The 20,179-nt window shown below is 38.1% G+C and overlaps 2 protein-coding genes across 6 annotated transcripts in view; one reads left to right on the top strand and one right to left on the bottom strand.

Moving 5' to 3' along the window:
• Positions 1-1,701: 1,701 nt before the first annotated feature.
• Positions 1,702-5,352, bottom strand: LOC122890125 (centrin-4-like). Its single transcript, XM_044225844.1, is given in 5 exon segments — positions 1,702-2,165; positions 2,332-2,469; positions 3,282-3,410; positions 3,796-3,927; positions 4,970-5,352. Coding segments are annotated over 5 exon segments (792 nt in total). The 5' UTR covers positions 5,273-5,352; the 3' UTR covers positions 1,702-2,075.
• Positions 5,353-5,635: 283 nt separating this feature from the next.
• The window catches only part of BBS12 (Bardet-Biedl syndrome 12), a 31,433-nt gene continuing 16,889 nt past the window's right edge, over positions 5,636-20,179 (top strand). Inside the window, exons 1-3 of one of the 5 annotated variants that reach the window (XM_044224062.1) lie at positions 5,636-5,745; positions 13,605-13,669; positions 15,465-19,062. In XM_044224062.1, the coding sequence (XP_044079997.1) occupies positions 15,475-17,613 (2,139 nt within the window). In that variant the 5' untranslated portion in view covers positions 5,636-5,745; positions 13,605-13,669; positions 15,465-15,474 and the 3' untranslated portion in view covers positions 17,614-19,062. Of the gene's footprint in view, positions 5,808-13,604; positions 13,670-15,464; positions 19,063-20,179 lie in introns of those variants that run through there. The other 4 variants (XM_044224060.1, XM_044224061.1, XR_006380822.1 and 1 more) reach the window with 4 other exon arrangements.

Raw genomic sequence — 20,179 nt, 5'->3', positions numbered from 1 at the left:
TAGATTCAGTTATAAGATTTTTATATTTTTAATACTATTAGTAGTCTTTTAAATTTCATTTTCTAATTACTCATACCTGGTTTGTAAAAATAGAATTGTGCTTATATTAGTATGTGCATAACAACCTTGCATCCAGGAATCTCTGAATTCTTTGGGCTATTCGATATATATATGAGAAATATGTATATATGGTGTCATTTGCGAATAAAAAGATTTTCTTTTCTTCCTTTCTGGTCTCTTTTTTCTGTCTCTTGCCTTAATGTACTGGCTAGCACTTCTGTATAATGTTAAATAGAGGTAGTGATAAAGGACATTCTGTCCTGGGGAGAACTGGGCATTGAATGAGATTTCTATTCAGAACTCTTTGACCTTGATCATGTGTATTTTTAAGCATACAACCCACTGAAAAATATAAATCATTTAACAACTTAAATGTCATAATTTTCACATATGAAGCATGTTTAATAGTTATATCTTAGCCTAAAAGGAAATGCTAATTAGCCTAAAAGGAAATGCTGCATAATTGAGCATAAGCACATACGCCATTCTAGTTTCAATTGAAAAACAAACCTCCCCTGTTGACAAAACCTTGAGTCTTCATTTCAGTTGAGCTAAAAATGTATACTAGGTGGGGCAATTAAAGTTACATTTTCTATAATCCTTTCTTGCTCCAAAGACCATTACTTAGGAAGGGTTTGTATCCCAGCAAGTGGCATCTGTTTCCTATTATCAGGAGCAGAAACCTGAGGGCTTCTTCCTCTAAATCTTGCTATCAGTTTAATTGCCAAGGAAGAAACAATGCAGTCAACTACTGGTTGGAACAATGTTTCACTCATATAGAGAAGAGACAGGGCAGTATCCGTTTGGGTAATGAATGTCGGTTTCCCATGGCCAGCAGGTCCCTCCCAGAAGCCAATACAGGGCAAGTGGCCTGTAAATAGCCATCTTGTTGTGCAGCAGGACCTCACCCTCTTTGAAGGGGACATCCCGTTTCCAAAGTGGGGTTTGCCAGGTGCCATATTACACACACACACACACACACAGAGGCACCATATTATACACATCTTTAAGCAGAAAAAAGTACACATGGAGTCTGAAATGGAAAGATATTCACAGACAATTCCAGCATAAGCTGTTGAGACATTCTCTCTTGGTAAGGAAGTATTCCAGGCCCAAGGCCCAGTCTTGTGTGACCCGGGGGGGATCAAAAGACTGTATTTTGAGACTGCCTTTCCCAACAGTTTGGTTCTTTCATAAAAACAAAACAAAACAAAAACAAAGTTAAATTACAAGAGTCATAATATTAAATGTTAGAAAACATACATTTAAGTTATCCTGAGATTTTTGTTTTCTATAGGGAAGCTGCATAGTGAAGCATAACAATCCAAGATTTATCCATGTTTTATTTATTATCTGTGAACAACTGGGCAATTTTTAAGTTCTCTGAACTTTAGTTTTCTCCTATGTAGTAAAATGGAGCTAATACTGCCAGCTTCTAAGTTGTAACACTGAGATAACATGTGTAAAATCCCTAGCACCTCCCATGCAGAGGTATTAAACACTCACATGAGGGGTCAAACTTACAGGAAAATCTACATAGTACAGTGCTGCTTTGAATTTCTTTATAAGAGAAAAACTAGCAAATAATATAGTGCTAGGCAATTTTATTTAATACTTAACATATCTGAATAACTGATTAAAAAACAAATATTTATCAGTTTTAAAGAGTTGCACAAAAGGAAAATAATTGCTTGTTTGCAAAATTCATTTGGATGTGGGGTCAGTTTCATTTAACTTAAAAAATTCTAAGTCTTTAGACCCTAGAGCTCTAAAAGTAGCAGTTAGAATTAATACTGGTTTGGGATCCATGGTTCACAGAAATCATTACATTTTGTTTCTTGATGCTATGGATTTAACAACAGATTGGTAGAAACATGAAACTTCTCACATGGATTAGACATCAAGAGACCAATTTTTGCATATAAACTAAAAATTAATAATACATTCAAATATGATAGAACCATATAGCAAATACAAAGTTGTTAACAACTTTCCAGAAGGAATAAAAAAAAGTATTAATAAAGAGTGGTCCTTTTCATCATTCTCAAAAATTCTTCCTCATTTATCTCTCCATCCCTATCACGATCAGCTTCATCAAGCATTTCCTGTAAAATAAAATGTAAATATGGTATATGAAATCATTAAAAATGATAATGACATAAATGATTATTCAAATACACAAATTTTATTCTGAATGTATTTGAGTCCAAATTAATTAAGACTAGAACTATAAATTATATATAAATTATAATTATAAAGGTAAAAAATTACCTTAAGTTCATCATCTGTTAAATTTTCCCCCAATTCCTTAGCAACCCTCTTGATATTGTTTAGTGTTATGCTTCCAGTATCATCATCATCAAATAATTTGAAAGCCTTCAATATTTCTTCTTTTTCATTTTTTTCACTCTTTAAAAACAGAAGCAATTAAATGTATTGATCTTTCATTTATTCTATCAAACTGGACTTATGGGTGTTTGAGGTCTATAGCAGCAATGTACCAAGTAACTGAGTTCTGACTGTACTGCTATAACTTTTTTTTTTAATTTTATTTATTTATTTGAGAGAGAGACAGTGAGAGAGAGCATGAGCGAGGAGAAGGTCAGAGAGCGAAGCAGACTCCCCATGGAGCTGGGAGCCTGATGCGGGACTCGATCCCAGGACTCCAGGATCATGAGTGAGCCAAAGGCAGTCATCCAACCACCTGAGCCACCCAGGCATCCCAGTACTGCTATAACTTTTAACAATTATTCCAATTCTCTCACATTTGTTCTCAAGGTATCTATATTCAGGGCTTGTTAAAGTGGAAGAGGCAAGGGTGATAAAGAGAATGTATGTCTTATTAACACCAGTAATTGATACCCATTATCAAAAATGTAAGCTCTGAGAGAACACAGAGCTTGTCTCACCCAGTGCTCTCTCGAATAGTGTCTGGCAAAAATGGGCACTCGAGAAATGTTTGCTGAGTTCAAGGCTTCAAAATGCTGACCCCATTCTCTCTATCCTGCCATCTATCATTATTTCCTAACAACCTTCTCCACACGAGACAGTCTTCATTATCATCCTGAGAACATCTTTAATCTTGCTATTCCTGTCTATGTAAATCCTACCCATCTTGAAAAACCTAGTTCCAATGCTTCCTCTGTGAAACCTCTGATTGTTCAAAAAAATGTAGAAGGCTATTGCTTGTATTTCTTTGAAAAACAAAATCACTACTATACCATTTTTACACTCATTATGGCAAAAAAATCTTCAAAAGTAATGGTGTCAGTTCCTTCTTTGTCGATTTCAGCTATCATTTTTTTAATTTCTTCTTTCTTTGGATCAAATCCTAAGGCTTGCATGGCAATCTGAAATAGGAAGCAAATAAATTATACCACATTCTCATTCCTAGCTCTTAAATTACCTATTAATGACTAGATTTTCTCTTTTTTACTATGGACTAGGCATAAACCTAGAAAGTCAAGTCAGCAGGCCTAGGTTGCAATCCTACTGTGCCATAGGATATGTCTTTGTCACATCCTGAGTTTTGCTGTACTCATTCATAAAACAAGAATAAAATGCCTAACAAGATACTATATTATTGGTATGAGGCAGGTGTGTATACTGAAGGTGTAGGTGTCCACACTGAAGAGATTTTATCTCAAGCTCTTAGACAGCTACTGTTAAAGATCGAAAGACTGCCACAAGCAAATGGTTTTTAAAATATTTTAGAATTAGAAGTAATTTCAAAACCTTCAGTTCTTTCACATCTATGGTTCCAGACCCATCAACATCAAATAAATCAAAGGCCTCTTTAATTTCTTGCTTTTGGGTTTCATTCAGTTCATTCTTCCATTGGTCTGAACCTGTGCAGTAGTTGGATGCCTGTAATAAATACATATGTGCATGAAAAATTATGTAACTGGAAAACTTAGCAGACCTGAATAATCGATGATAAATATAATAAATAAGCCTATTGAAGAACCCTATTACCTACTACATAACAACCATCAGCAATTTCCCCCTTTTCCCTTTGCTAAAATTTATGCTTTTAGATATTAATATCTTGGTGGACAGTCTGGTTCTTTTTACCACTTAAGTTTTTCCTTCAAACTATCAATTTTTGAGAGAGAGAAGAGACAAAGGCACGCATGCTCCAACGGTAGATGTTATATCCGAATACGACTGGCTCTACTTGGTATATCTGAAAAGTAATGTCTAAGGCACACCTTTCATCTAGGCCAATAAGTCTCATAATAAAATTTATTTTGTGGGATATGCTTGATTGAAACAAAACCCTTTCCCACCTTTTAGCGCACTTTTCTATATTGCAGAAGCTGAGAAATGGAAAAAAAAAAAAAACAAAACAAAAAACCGCATTGCCCAGGTAAAAAACTACTTCAGGGATCAGAGTAAGAATAAATATTGGGCCAATTATCAGCATCCAGGTAAGGTGGAGGTCATCTGCCTGCTATGTGCCATCTTCCGCTGACAAGCAAGGTCATAGAGTTACTGCTGGGATTTTGCAGCCTTACTTCACTATCCCATCTCCACCTTCGGGTTAAGAATCAGCGGCAGCCGAGATGGCAACTGGACATCACGTTCCTTTTTTTTTTTTTTTTTTTTAAGATTTTATTTATTTGACACAGAGAAAGAGAGATCACAAGTAGGCAGAGAGGCAGGCGGAGAGAGAGGGGGAAGCAGGCTCCCTGCTGAGCAGAGAGCCCGATGTGGGGCTCGATCCCAGGACCCCGAGATCGTGACCTGAGCCGAAGGCAGAGGCTCAACCCACTGAACCACCCAGGCGCCCCCGGACATCACGTTCCTAAGCGCCTCATCTCCGCGCTCACGTGGCGGCAGCGGCGGATTCTTGGTCCCCGGATGGCAGATGCACAGGTGCGCAGTTCCAACCGCTCAGAACCTTTACCTTCCCAACCCTGGCCGCTTTTTCGGAGCTCAGGACCTCTTTCCTAGAGGCCTAGACCCTCCAACAGTTTCTCAGCCTCTTCTTCTCTGTATCCAGTTCTTCTCTGGCTAACCAGTGGTTTCTGTTTCCGCCACGGAACGGATCGCCGAGCGCTGGTATCAGCGGTTGGTGGGGACGACAGGGAACGAATGAACTGGAGGCCCGCTCCTGCGTCCCTGGAGCCGAGGCCAGCATGCTTCTGAGTTTGCCACGAGAGGAGGGGTTACTACATGACACTCGAGGATCAGGGGGCGAATAACACATTTCTTAAGCCAAACAAAATTCCTTCCTTGCTCCGGGCTGAAACTTCAGCCCTAGCCTCGGCACGCAAGGGGTTACGGCGTGGCACTCACCATGTCACCAACCGGTGAGGTCAGCCGGGACCTCCCGGCCGCCAGCCGCGCAGTCCAACTGCAGTCTACACAGTTCAAAAACCGTTGCTAAGGCCGCTCTCGCCACCCCCTCAAGCAGCCCCGCCCCCCCAGGCCTGCCTGCTGATTGACAGTTATTCTACCCAATGGTTAGAAAAGAAGGCCCTTGAAGCCCACCCTCTCTCTCCTCTTTACCAATAGAGTAACGCTCCGCCTTTCTCAACCGGCCGTTAAGCTGAACTTTCCCTCTGGTATCTTAGCGACCAAACCCACCCAGCCGGCCGGCTAGCTCCGCTTCGCACATGCGCAAAATGCGGGCGGAGAAGGGGGCTTCTTCGTCCGGTTGGTTAGACGTCCCAGTGCCAGGTGAGAAGCTGGGATCTGAAGCCTCGCGTGAAGATGGAGAGAAGAGCGAGGTTTGTAACGAGGTACCTCCACCGACTCCAAGCCTTTAGTGCAGACGATGAGAGGCTTTATTTGCTTTTTTGACCTTTTCGTACCCCGGGAAAGGATGAGAATCCAGGGCCTGGCGGGCCGGGTAAATTGGTCCAGTTTACGCTTACGGTCCGGCTGGAATTAACAGAGGCGAAGGGGACGGACCTTTCCGGGGGCCGCTAGATATTTCTCTGCCTCCACAGTGCCGGGGCTTGGCCTTTAGCATTTCCCTCTTATCTGGTCCGGAGGGATTCTGGCGCTGTAGCCGAAGGGCTGGAAGGAAGTGGGCAAGGGGACAGTGTGGGCGTCGGGATGCCCCAAAATTAACTGCACACGAAAGTTTTTAACCAGGTTGTAGTATTTATTTGCTGGGAAGAACTTTGGCTCCAGTTATAATTACGATCCTATCCCCGCCGACCCCTACCCTACTCTAACCCTCAGCCATTCCTGTGGTTGAATCCCAAGATTTGGCTGGCTTTCCAGCCATATCCTGCATAAATCCATAGTCATGAGTCAGACAGAAGTAGCCTGATAGGGGTGCCTGGGTGGCTTAGTGGTTTAAAGCCTCTGCCTTCGGCTGAGGTCATGATCCCTGGGTTCTGGGATCGAGCCCCGCATCTGGCTCTCTGCTCCGCGCGGAGCCTTTCTCTGCCTGCCTCTCTGCCTACTTGTGATCTCTCTCTGTCAAATAAATAAATACAATCTTAAAAAGAAGAAGAAGAAGTAGCCTGATAATCCAGTTGATTCAGTTAACTGCTGAGATTTAGAAGAGATTTAGAAGCCTATAACTGTAAATCAAAGCAAATTCTTGTCCAGAGGGGCAGACTTGTTGACTCTCCCAGTCGTGAATCTGGTCAGGGACCAGGCAGAGGGTGGGAGAGAATGAGGTGGATCTCTCACTTCCCATGGTAGAAATGAAGAGGTGATATTCCTGATATTCCCTTAAAACTTCTAGCTCTAATTTCTTACACATCAGGACTGTTTTTATGCCTCCTGCGGTACCTTCTGCAGAGTAAATACTTTATTTTCCAAAAATCATACTGGACTCTGCAGCAGTGGATTTATGAGGAACATTAACTTTTGCCCAATTTTTTTTCCCACTTATCTCCTTGAAGGCAGGGCAAGGAAAATGTGCAAAGCGCGTTGTTGAATCACAGTTCATACTGTATGAAGTATGTAGAAGCATGGCACATTTTCCAAAAACATCATCCTGTCTGTTTGACATTCTATCCCAGTCAGACACCCAAGCTTTGTAATCATAAACAACATACTAGGATTCTGGAAAATAGGTAAGGTTATTCTAAAATTAGAAGTGATTTTTCCGTATAAAGTCCCAGTGGAAATTAAAATTATTCAAGTTCAAGATATTTTGTGAATTAAGTAGAATGCTCATTGATTTAATTATAATGCGGTAGACCCTTAAACTATAAGGATTTGAACTGTGTGGGCCTACTTATACATGGATTTTTTTTTTTTTTTGTAGATTTGCCACAATTTGAAAAAAAAAAACTCCCTGTTGAAACTTGTAGCCTAGAGATACTGAAAAAAAGTTTTTTTAAGGTATTATTGTAAGAATACAGCATATAACACATGTAACATATAAAATACGTGTTAATTCGCTGTTTTTGTTATCTGTAAGGCTTCCAAATGATAGTAGGCTATTAGTAGTTAAGTGTAGTTAAGTTTTGAGGGAGTCAAGAGTTATATTTGGATTTTCAGTTGTGCAGTGGTCGGAGTCCGGTCTCTAACCCCTAGATTTTAAGGGTTAATTGTATTTTGATTTGATTTTTCAGGCCATTAACCTCACCAGGAAAGTTGCTCTGGATGAGTTTTAAGGACATTTACTTCATCTTTACTACAAATATTAAGGGGATTTCTGAGACCCAGAAATGAGTAGTGACCAAATATATAGAACCAAATTCTAACCTTAATCAGTTTTGATCTTATGACAATTAAAAGTCTTAGTAATATTAACCTGCTGTTAACCTGCTTTTACATCGCTTTGTGATTTAGACTCTTACATTTGGGAAATTAACTTCTAGTAAAATAATTTTTTTTTTAAGTCTTTTTTTTTTTTAAGATTTTATTTATTTATTTGACAGATAGAGATCACAAGTAGGCAGAGAGGCAGGCAGAGAGAGAGGGGAGGAAGCAGGCTCCCTGCGGAGCAGAGAGCCGGATATGGGGCTCGATCCCAGGATCCTGAGGGATCCTGCTAAGGATCATGGCCTGAGCCGAAGGCAGAGGCTTTAACCCACTGGGCCACCCAGGCGCCCCTGATTTTTTTATTACAGTCTCAGGTTGCAATTCCTAGGTCTTGGGTCTAGAAAGTACTTAATCTTGAAAAATAGCTGTTACTAATCCAATTGTATTGTAAAACAGTAGTAATAATAATAATTAGTCTAGGAAAATATTAAATTCATTGGCACTCTTAATTCTACTAAATTTGCTTAATGCTTTCCACATGTCTTATATTGTGCCAGCTACTGGGTGAGTTTGAAAGGAACTGAGTGTAGAGGATAAAGATGAATAAAAGTAAGGAACCCACAGATTAGTAGGGAAGAAAGGCACAGACATATATAGAGAGTTTTAGATTCCAGGCGCTAGTAGATGTGTGTGGAAAGTGCATGAGCACTGGAAGGAGGCACTACCTCCTGGGGCAATGGAGAAGGTTGTATCAAAAATGTGGAGCCCTGCAGGAAGCTCCCTGCTCAGCAGGGAGTCTGCTTCTCCTCCCACTGCTCCTTCCCCCACTCATGCACACATACTCTCTCTCTCTCTCTCTCTCTCTCTCAAATAAATAAATAACATCTCTCTCTCTCTCAAAAAAATAAATAACATTTTTTAAAATGTGGCATTTGCCTTGGGTCATGAAAAATATATAGCATTTGCCAAGGTGAAGAAAGGGTAGGATATTCAAATGTGAATATAGCATGTGTAAATATGAAAATAAATGTATGTTCTAATGTGTCAAGATCTTAGGGTGTATAAGGAAAGGTGGGAAATGAGTCACAAATTACGTTGAGGTCTGATTATGGGACACCTGTGTCAAACTAAGGAGTGAAGATTTTATTTTCTAAGATAAATAGATATTTTTAGGCAATGGAGTACTTTGATTAGATTTGTGTTTTGCAAAGATAATTCTGACAACCATGTGAAGGAGGAACCATTTTGAAAGCAATTAAAGGGTCTCAACTAAGGCAGTACCAAATAGGAATCATGTCAACTGTAAAGGTGATTGGAACTTAAATTTTGGTGGAGTAATACTGACAATGGCATCTGTTTAATCTTGACAGTTTTGTACTTAAAGCTAAGATAGCAACTATGGTGAAAACCATTTGCTCACCAAATATTTATTGTCAGCAGTGTGTCAGACAATATTCTTGGTACGTGGTATACCTCAGTGACTAAAATTGTCCTCCTGGGAATTACATTCTAACAGAGGGAGATGGTACCTAAACTTTGTATTACTTTATAAAGTGGTAAGTGTTATGGAAAAAAGGAAGTAGAGTAGTTAAAGGGAATCCAAGTGTAGAGGGAAAAGTGGAGTTCATGATGTTAGATTAGATAGGGTGCTCCATGGTAGGCCTCACTGAAAAGAGTAAATTTAAATAAATATTTAGAGGTGGTGAGGCAACAGATTTCTCAGGGATGAACTCCCAGAAAGGGAATAACTAGAACAGAAACTCTGAGTTAGGGAGCATGACTTGCAGACTGCTTGAGGATAGAGTAGTAGGAAACAAAAGAAGGGTAAGAGGGAGGAGTGCAGATTATTAGGGCTTTATTAGGACCTTGATTTTCATTCCTAGGGAAATGGGAAGGCTTTGCAAGATTTTGAGCAGAGGAGTGAAATGACCTGAGCTGATTTTTAAAAGGGGCTTCTGTGTCAGACAAAGGAGTAAAAACTTTTATGTTCCAAGTTGAAGGTTTTTAAGTAATAGAATATGATTAGACTGCTATATTGGGAATAGACTGGTGATATACAAACTGTTCATTTTGATAATGAAGAAAGCTAATCACACCTGTCAGAAAATATTAATATTTTTAAAATTCAACTCCTGAAAAGTATTTTATGTCTTGGTATCCTAGACCAAATGCCTTAAACAGGACTAGACATCATACTAGGAAAAGAAGGATGCTTTTGATGTCAAAACCCAGTGAAGGAGTGTGACTGTGCTTCTGTTACACGTTTAGAAAGTTAAAGAAACATTAAGCTGGCAAGTAAAGTTGTTAGGAAACCCAATAATAAAACAGCTGTTTGTGGAAAACATTGGTGCTGATGTATGGCAGAACAAAAATCAGAGTGTCAATTCAATGCCAAGAAAAGTTTTTTTTTTTCCCTTGAAATTACCTATTTCACCATGCCTGTTACTGTCTTTGCCTTTTTATACTCAACTTTTTAGAAGATGAGGGATTGTTTGCATTTTTATTTTATGGTAATTAATTAATCTTTCCAAAATAATTATTTAGGAGCTTTTCCCAACTTAGGAATGCTAAGACTTTTTTTTTTTAATTGCTGCTGGTACTTGGAATAGAGTCTTCAAATGCTGAAATAGCATTTTTCTTGAATATTTGTTCATATTTTATTAAATATAAAATATTCTATTCATTTCAGGTGTACAGCATACTGATTCGACAACTCTATATGTTATGCTATGCTTATCACAAGTGTAGCTACTATCTGCCATCGTACAATGTTATTACAATACCATTGACTATATTCTTCATGTTCTTCCTTTCATCCATGTGACTTATTCCTTCCATAATTGGAAGCCTATACCTCCTACTCCCTTTCACCCCTTTTTGCCCATCCCCTACACCCCTTCCCTCTAGCAATCACCAGTGTGTTCTGTGTATTTATGGGTCTGTTTCTGCCTGTTCTGTTTGGTTTGTTTTTTAGGTTCCACATATAAGTGAAATAATTGAATATTTTGAAATTAGTTTCATGTAACTTTTTGCTTGTAGATTAGTTTTGTTTAAACAGTTTCATGTCTTTTCTGGGAAAACTGTTTTCACATAAATTAAATACAGACTTTGAAAGTTTGAATAAGTTTGAAATAGCCCATGACTTTTTCCTTTTGTTTTACACCCCTATAAGTTTTCCGTTAATACAGTAATATGTTGTAATTTAAACTTAGTATAAAGAGGAAACCATAAACAGAGATACTGATGCTTGGGGGGGAAAAGGGCATATCCATTTTAAGGATATAAACAGGCTTGGAAGAAGGCAAGAAGGTTTGGAAGTGGAAATGTAGCAGAAAATTCTGCAGGAGAGAAGGTGAATCTCTATCACACTGGGTAGAGGGACAGCCAGAAGGCACTGTTATTTAGTAGTTAATAGCATGGGACTCTGGCATTAGACAAATCTATTGTTTACTAGCTTTGAGATTTGGTATGTTACTTATCTGTTTTTCATTTTAATAGGTTAAATATGTACATACCTCATAATATTATGAGAACTGTATTACCTAGTGCATGTAAAGTGGCTCATACTTAATAAACTCTCAGAACATGTTAGAAATGAAAAAACATGGAAAAACCCAGTCCTTTCAAGCTTGTCTTTTCATCAAATTATTCTGGAGCAACTGGATATCCAGGAGGAAACAAAATGACCCCTGCCTCACACCATTTACAAAAATCAGTTTAAGATGAATTATAAATATAAATGTAAAAGCTAAAACAAAAAGAGCTAAGTTGGAGGAATTACACTCCCTCAGTGTAAAGCCCATCACAAAGCTGTAGTAATCAAAAAAGTGTGGTCCTTGGACACCTGGGTGGCTCTTTTGGTTAAACATATGACTCTTGGTTTCAGCTCAAGTCATGATGATCTTAGGGTCCTGGGATCATGTGGTCCTGGCTTAAGGATGGACATATAGATCACTCAGATAGAATTGAGAGTCTAGAAATAAACCCAAAATCTATTGCCAAATTGACTTTTGATAAAGATGCAAAACCATCAATTGGGAAAAATAGTCTTTCAACAAATGATGCTGGGACAATTTGACATCCGAATGCAAAGTTGGACTCCTACTTCATCCCATATACAAAAATCAAATGTGTTAATGAACTTAATATAAGATATAAAACTATAAAACTCAAAACTCTGGGTCACATCTTTATGACTTCAGATTTAGCAATAGATTCTTAGATATGACACCAAGAGCATGAGCAACAAAAGGGAAAAAAAAGATAAATTCAGCTTCATCAAAATGGGAAACTTTAATGCATCAAAGTGATTATCAAAAAAGTAGATAATACAACCTACAGAGGGAGAAAATTTATAAATTGTATTTTGATAAGGTTCTAATTTCCAGAATATGCAAAGAATTCTTACAGTTCAACAATAAAAAGACAACCCAATTTTAAAATGGGCAAAAGATTTGAATAGTTATTTCTCCAAATGGCCAGCCAGTACATGAAAAGATGCTTATCATCGTTAGTTTTTAAAGAAGGCAAATCAAACCTGCAGTGACATATCACTTCACTTCTAATAGGATGTCTATTGTTTAAAAAACAGAGACAAAACATAAAACAGAAGATATGTATTGGTGAGCATACTGGGTTGAGTAGTGTTCGTTCCAAAACTCATGTCCATCCAGAATCTCAGAATGATTTTATTTGGAAATAAAGTCTTTATATAAGTAACTAGTTAAGATAGGTCATGCCAGATTGCGGTTGACCCTAAATAAAATGAATGGTGTCCTTTTAAGAAAACCGTATGAAAAAAAAGCAGAATAGTGAGTTTTTTTACGAAAAGCCATGGACCTCCAGGAGCCAGCTAGAAACTAGAAGAGCCTTCCCTAGAGCCTTAAGAAGATGCAAGGCCCTGCAGATAACTTGATTTCAGACTTCTGGACTCCAGAACCATGAGAGAATAAAAATGTATTGTTTTAAGCACCCAGCTTTTGGTAATTCAGTACAGCACCGCTAGGAAATCAATACAACAAGGATGTGGAAAAATTGAAACCCTCATGTATTGCTGGTGAGAAAGTAAACTGATTTAGCTGCTATAGAAGACAGTTTGGTAGTTCCTCAGAAAGTTAAACATAAAATGACCATGTGACCACTCCTAGGTGTATACCCAAAAGAATTGAAAACATGACACTTGTACACAAATGTTCATAGTAGCACAATTCACAGTAGTCAACAGATAGAAACAACTGAAATGTCCATCAACAGATAAATAAGGTGATACATACATATAGTGGAATATTACTCAGCCATAAAAAGGAATGAAGGGGGCACCTGGGTGGCTCAGTGTTTAAGCCTCTGCCTTCAGCTCAGGTCATGATCTCAGGGTCCTGGGATCGAGCCCCGCATCGGGCTCTCTGCTCAGCAGGAGCCTGCTTCCTCCTCTCTCTGCCTGCCTCTCTGCCTACTTGTGATCTCTCTCTCTTTCTGTCAAATAAATAATATCTTTAAAAAAAAAAGAATGAAGTACTGATACATAATATTATGTGGATAAACCTCAAAAACATTATGCTAAGTGAAAGAAGCCAGACAGAAAAGGTCACATATTGTGTGATTCTGTTTACATGAAATGTCCAGAAAAGGTAGATCCATAGACATAAGACATAGACATAAAAACCATAACGTTTTTAGAAGTATAGAAGAATATCTTTTGTACTCAGGATGTTTAAGAAACAGACCCCCAAAAGCAATAAACTTTTATAAAAAGGGAAAACAAAAATATAAATGATCTGGGGAAGTAGATTGCCAAGCAACAATAAGGTCAGTTGAGGTTTGAAATGATACAACATGGTTGTGTTTGTTTTTGTGTTTATTTTCAGCTGCAGCAAGGTGAGTGTGGAGTAGACAGAGAGTTGGATTTCATCAAGATTGATGGCTTTGCAAGGTGAGTAGGGTGAACTTGAAGTGGGATAAGGATTTTTGAGGATATATGTGCAAAGGAGTGATTGTAATAATTGACAGATAGGAATTTAAACTGGATAAGTAGAGAATTAACAGTATGGGGGTGAGGAGTGAGGGACAGCGAAAACATGGTAAGATCAGATAATCTGAAGATACAGTGGGTCTCAGGATTAGAAGGAGTCCTAGAGTATGTATTGGTGCCATATCAAATGAGATATGGCTGGATGTATCAAGAGTTTGATTTTTATTTTATAGAATTGAAATTTTCACAAAAGAGCATTTGCATTTGAAACTGAGTACAAACAGTTCATCTTCATACCTTTTCCTTGGCTATATTAGCTTTTCCCCTTAGTTCTTGAAAGCTTATAGGAAGCTACTCTTGAGGAATAGTTGTGTTATGCCTTCCTCCTGATCATAAGGTATCTTGAATAGTGGCACTCCTCAGTTTCAAGGATGAATCCAGGTATTATAGGAACAAATTTATCAAATGAAAAGCAAAACTCTGAATTGCTTGCTTTTTGATATTTTGGATTTAAAAGATTGTGACAAAAAATATTGTTCAAAGAATTGTAAAGTCTTGGAGTTGGAAGAGTTTATATTATCTACAATTTTAGTTCTAGTCTTTGAGAGCTTATACCTCGCAAGGTAGGTGATTTTATTATAGACAGCTTTTCAAATAAGGGGTACTTCGTTAAAAAGTTCTTTTTATTGGACTGAAGTTTTCTCTCTTTAAATCTTACTGGTTTTAGTTGTGGATTTTTAAATAGTATGTGGAAAAAAGCCCAATTGCTTTTGAACTTCCCTTTAAATAATATTTTTTTTTCCCCTTTGCATTCTAGTCCGTAACCCAGTCCACCCTCTCACCGGCATCCCTCTTCCACATTCCCTATCTAGATAACTACAGATGATGCTTAGCTGGCTTCTCTGCCTCCAGTGAGGCACCTACCCTGTTTATTCTCCATGCTATCAGAATGGTAATCTATCCAAAACTAGCAGCGGCAGCAGTAGTCACAATAGTACTCAGGAGGGATTATGTGCTTGGAGTTGTTCTGAACATTGTAGTCCTTTACTCCTTATAACAACCCTACAAGGTAGTTTCTGTTATAGTCCTTATTTTTCAAATGTGGACAGAGTAGAGTAGTTAGATAACTTGCTGAAGTCTACATAGCTAGTAAGTGTTAGAGCCAAGTTCAAATCCAGACTTCTAGATTTAGAGCACATGCTTTCAAACTCTGTATCAAGCTGTTTCTTAATCTTCCCTACTTAAAACACTTGAGTGGTTCCCATCATAGGATCAGGTTTGATGTGGCACATAATGCCCTTCATGTTCCAACCCTTTTTCTCTTCAAGAGCTTCATCTTCCATTTCCTACTACTTTCTTCATATTTCTATAAAATTAAACTACTTATATTACCCCAGTACACTGTGTTTTTTCACATATATGTGCATTTACTACCCCCTCTTTCAACTTGCTGACTCTTTCAAATTATTCTTCAAGACTCATTTCAAGCATTGTCTCCTTCTGGAAACACTACCAGAATCATTGCCTACATGATCCACTTCCCCTATTGGATGAAGTATTGCTTCCCTACATGCCCATACCTTTATCGAAATATCATTATAGTATTGTTATCATTGCACTGACCCTCCCTATTTAATGGAAACTGTATATACCAGAAACCCATCAAAGGCAGAGACTATATCTGATTTTTCTTTTATAAACAATTATAACCACGAATTACACTGAATAAATTTCCAAGTTTTTATTTTATTTGCAGATGATGATTCATGGTGATGGCTTGCAGGGTCATAAATAAAAGAAGGCACATGGGACTTCAACAACTTTCATCATTTGCGGGAACAGGAAGAACTTTCCTAGGTCCATTAAAATTATCTAAATTTATTATAGATGCAGAGTGTCATGAAAGTGTGTTAATCAGTTCAACAGTAAGGCTTCTCGAAAGTTTGGATTTAACCAGTGCAGTGGGACAACTTCTCAACGAAGCAGTTCAAGCACAAAATAACACATACAAAACTGGAACCAGTACTCTTTTGTTTCTCATCGGTGCCTGGAGCAGTGCTGCTGAAGAATGTCTCCATTTAGGTGTCCCCATTTCATTAATAGTGTCTGCAATGTCAGAGGGCTTGAACTCTTGCATTGAAGAGGTAGTTTCCCTTCAAGTACCTGTCTACAATGTATTTGACCAGATAGACAACACTAAGACATTTTCTGGACTTGAAACATCTAGTGTCAGTTTGTGCCCTTTTCTACAAATCCCTTCAGATAGTGATTTACAGAAAGAGCATGATCTCAAAGATGTTGCCTCTCCATCACTGACCTTTTACAATCTTTCTGGGATACCTGTTAGATCACCTAAACTCTTTAGATCTCAGGCTGAAGTTGAAGCAGACAAAAATACACTACAAAATCCTCAAAGTCTGCAAAACAGTCTGCTCACAGGCAGCCGTTATGGAAAGTCAATACTAATCCATAGTAGGCATTTTAATAGGACAGATAATCAGTGGATAAACAAACCAGATGGATTTCTAGAACAACATGGTGGAGCTACTCCCAGTACTTACAGATGTAGTGATTTGGTAGAGTTGGAGATGGGTTTGAGTCACGGAGATCACCACAGCATGAAATTAGTAGATGAAGCAGTACGGCTGCAGTATCAGAACGCAAGTATGCAGCAAGGCAGCTGTATGATGCCATTTAGGTTTGACATTTCCAGAATTTTCACTTGTTGTTTACCAGGTGTACCTGAAAGTTTTTCCTGTGTCTGTCCAGGATTTATCACTGTTATATCAATATCTAATACTACTCTGGTCAAGGAATTACAGAATCAGCCTATCCGGATTCTTCTCATTGAGGGTGACCTCACAGAGAAATATCGGCACCTGGGGTTTAATAAGGCTACAAATATTAACACAGTACTGGAAAGCATGAGGGTTCAACAAGATACCACAGAAGAACTGTGGACAAATTATGTCTTACAGGTATTAATTAAGTTCAACGTGAACCTCGTCCTGGTACAAGGAAATGTGTCTGAACACTTAACTGAAAAGTGCATACACAGTAAGCGGTTGGTACTTGGGTCAGTGAATAGCTGTGTGATGCAGGCTTTTGCAGAAGCTTCGGGAGCAGTACCGGTGACCTACATCACACAAGTGAATGAAGACTGTGTGGGCAGTGGGGTCTCTGTGACCTTCTGGAGAAGTATTCCTTCAGATGTCATAGATAGGATCAACGTAATCACAATCGTGATAAAAATGGAAGGAATTAATCTGGTTACAGTAGTGCTCACTAGCCCAGTCACTGCACAGATGCAAACCAAAGAAGATAGATTCTGGACTTGTGCCTATCGTCTGTATTATGCTCTAAAAGAGCAAAAGGTCTTCCTTGGAGGTGGTGCAGTTGAATTTTTGTGTCTTAGCCACCTTCAGATTCTTGCAGAGCAATCACTGAGTAAAAGAAACTACGTCTGTTCAGGATGGCTTCCTAATACTTCCTCTTGGCTGGCCTCCTCTCTGGCACTATACAGATCAACTGTGCTTAAATGCCTGGCAAATGGGTGGCACAAATACCTTTCAACTCTCATATATAACACAGCCAGTTGCTCATCAGAATTTGAAGCCAGCACATTCATTCAACAGCGTCTACAAAATGCCACAGACTCTGGTTCTCCTTCATCTTACATCTTGAATGAATATAGTAAACTAAATAGTGGAATTTTTAATTCAGGCATTTCAAATAAACTGGAACAGATTCCAAGCATTTATGACGTTGTTATTCCAAAGACTGAGGCATGGCGCCGAGCTTTGGATTTAGTACTATTAGTACTTCAAACAGATAGTGAAATTATTACTGGACTTGGACACAGACAGTTAAATTCACAGGAAACAGAGGGCTTTTTATTTTTGTAGTGTTATTGGCTAAGTCTTTGGAAAGTAAGATTTTGTAATGTATCATGCTAATAAATTTCCTAATAATAAATCAAGCCAAGTCATAGTGCCAGCCTTTACCAAGAAGAAAATTGTTGATGTCTGTCAATAACTGCAGGGTCTGAGATTTCACCCAACTTACCTGTTAGCCTGTTACCATTTCATGGTATGCAACAGATACACAAGACACTTGGATCAGAGACAGTGCACTTTGATATTCACGATAAAAGTGGTAGCTAGTGCTTCTTGTTGGTTTGTATCAGTTCCCATTTCTCTGAGCCCCATAAGACAACATAAAAGGCCAGTGATGGAAGTGGGCACACAAAGTGGGTTGTGTTACAGAAAAGGAACACTGAGCATGGGGCATTGATTGCTTTTATAGTGACTGGAAACAATCCTGTTTTTTGCCCAAGGGGAGTTGTTACCTCATGCCCCAAGATTGCTCAATGTAAACACAAGCCTGAGACACGGACTAGGTAAAGATAGGTCAGGTCCTTGCATTGGTGTGTCATTCAGAGCCTGTAATGGCTGGCCTCTTCCAACTACTCACTTCTTAACTTGAAGTGCTCTTGGCCAGACTTGAATTTTCATGTAAGAATGCCACTCTGTTTACTAGTCTGATTAATCTGATAAACAGGTTATTTAGTAAATATCAGATCTATTCAGTTGGTTTCATAGAGCAGTTAATTAAGGCTACTATCAACAGACTGAGCAACAGGATGAAACCAATCTGTGCTACTGACCTCAGTCATGTCCTTTAAGGTCTTGAATTCAGGCAAATTATAGCTTTTATAGTAAACAGAAGTAAGCCTGTTCTTGGTCTGGAGTGAGATATTATGTTATCATTCAAGGTTACTCACTGGAAACACATCCCTGAGAAATGGCCTGAAAAAAGAGAGCTCAAACCCAGCAAGAACATGCAAGGATGCTGAGAGTCCATAGCATTCTGTGTATCCCAACAAAGTCTTACTCTTTTGCCACTTAGCCATTAAATGAACATCTTAAGAACTGAACTATGTGTGGAGTTGAAAATTAGAAAAGCTCTGGGGAAATAATAACAGTAGTAATGAAGCTATTGATTACCTATGGTGTTCCAGGCACTATTCTAAAGTCTTTACATGTTGTCCTAACTTTTTAGGGTTGCCATAACAAAATGCCACATATTAGGGGGCTTAAACAACAGAAATTTATTTTCTCACAATTCTGGGACCTAGACTCTGAGATCAAGGTATTGTCAGAGTCAGTTTCTTCTGAGGCCTCTTTCCAGTTCACTTGTAAATGGATGTCTTTTCCCTTTGTCTCACAATGTCTTCCCTATCTATCTATCTATCTATCTGTGTCCTAATTTTCTCATAAAGACACTAAATCATAATGGATAAGTCCTTCCCTAATGACCTCATTTTAACTTAATTACCTTTTTAAAGAACCTGTTTCCAGTATAGTCACATTCTGAGGTACTGGGGATTAGGACTTTGCCATGTGAATGGGGGGGAGGGAGGGACACAATTCATCCTATAACACATATTATCTCAATCTTTGAAACATTTATTTTCTCTATTGTATGATAAGGAAGTGAGCTTAGTAAGGTTAAGAAGTTTTCCCAAAGTCTTAAAGCTAATAGGTAGAAGAGCTGGAGTTTACGCTAAGATTTTCTCTGACTCCAAAGTGTATTTCTAAGTATTAACTGTGAAAGGAAGCTTTTTCTGTAAAGTAACAGCAGCAAAACAAGAAAAGAATGTGTATTTTATTTATAGGGTAATTTAAATGTATTAGAAAACAAAACTTGGTTATCCTCCACTCAGGTAAAATAATATAAATTTTGGTTTAGTGGTTTTCTTAAATGTGGTTACATGAAAACCTTGCACAGATAATCATTCCAGTTATATATACCAGCTTTGTTCAAAGCTAGAATCTAACAACATTAAGAGTTGAACTGCTTTTTAAAATAAAGTATTATTTTACTTGTGTAGATATTGATACTTTTACTCATCTGTGTACTGTTAACACTTAGTTTTTGTTAAAATATTATGAAGATTATGAGTGCCACTAATATTAATGTAGATGCTCATCTCACTTTATATAGTAGATTTTTTTGTGTAAAGTTGGTATTTACATGCATTAGTACTATTAAATGTTTAGTAAAATCTTGTTATAAATACTTTCCTTTGACACTAGAAGTCTCATTTTAATACAAACTTTATAAGTTCATTTTGTTTTCAGATTGTAAAAAACTTTGTACTATTATGTGGTTTATGAGCTATTTTTCTAATTCTTACAAGGAATACCTTTTAGTTTTAATTACTCAAGGAACTGTTCTGTTCTTGCAGAGGGTAGTCCCTCACATAAACTTGATTCATTAACTAAGTGGGTTTTTCCAAGAAACCCTTTGCATAAGCAGGTAGACATTTCTCAAAAGACCAAAGAAGTGTTGACATCTTTGTGATCAATCTGCTTCTTTAATATAAACTACAGAGAAGTTTGCAATTATCTTACATCCATATTATAGCCAGTCTTCCCAAAGATAAATAACCTTCCTGGACCAGGGGTT

This window comes from Neovison vison, chromosome 11 (genome assembly GCF_020171115.1).
Source record: "Neovison vison isolate M4711 chromosome 11, ASM_NN_V1, whole genome shotgun sequence".
NCBI classification, from domain to species: domain Eukaryota; kingdom Metazoa; phylum Chordata; class Mammalia; order Carnivora; family Mustelidae; genus Neogale; species Neogale vison.
The sequence above is the reverse complement of the archived record's forward strand: the minus strand, read 5'-3'. Positions and strand labels throughout refer to the sequence as shown.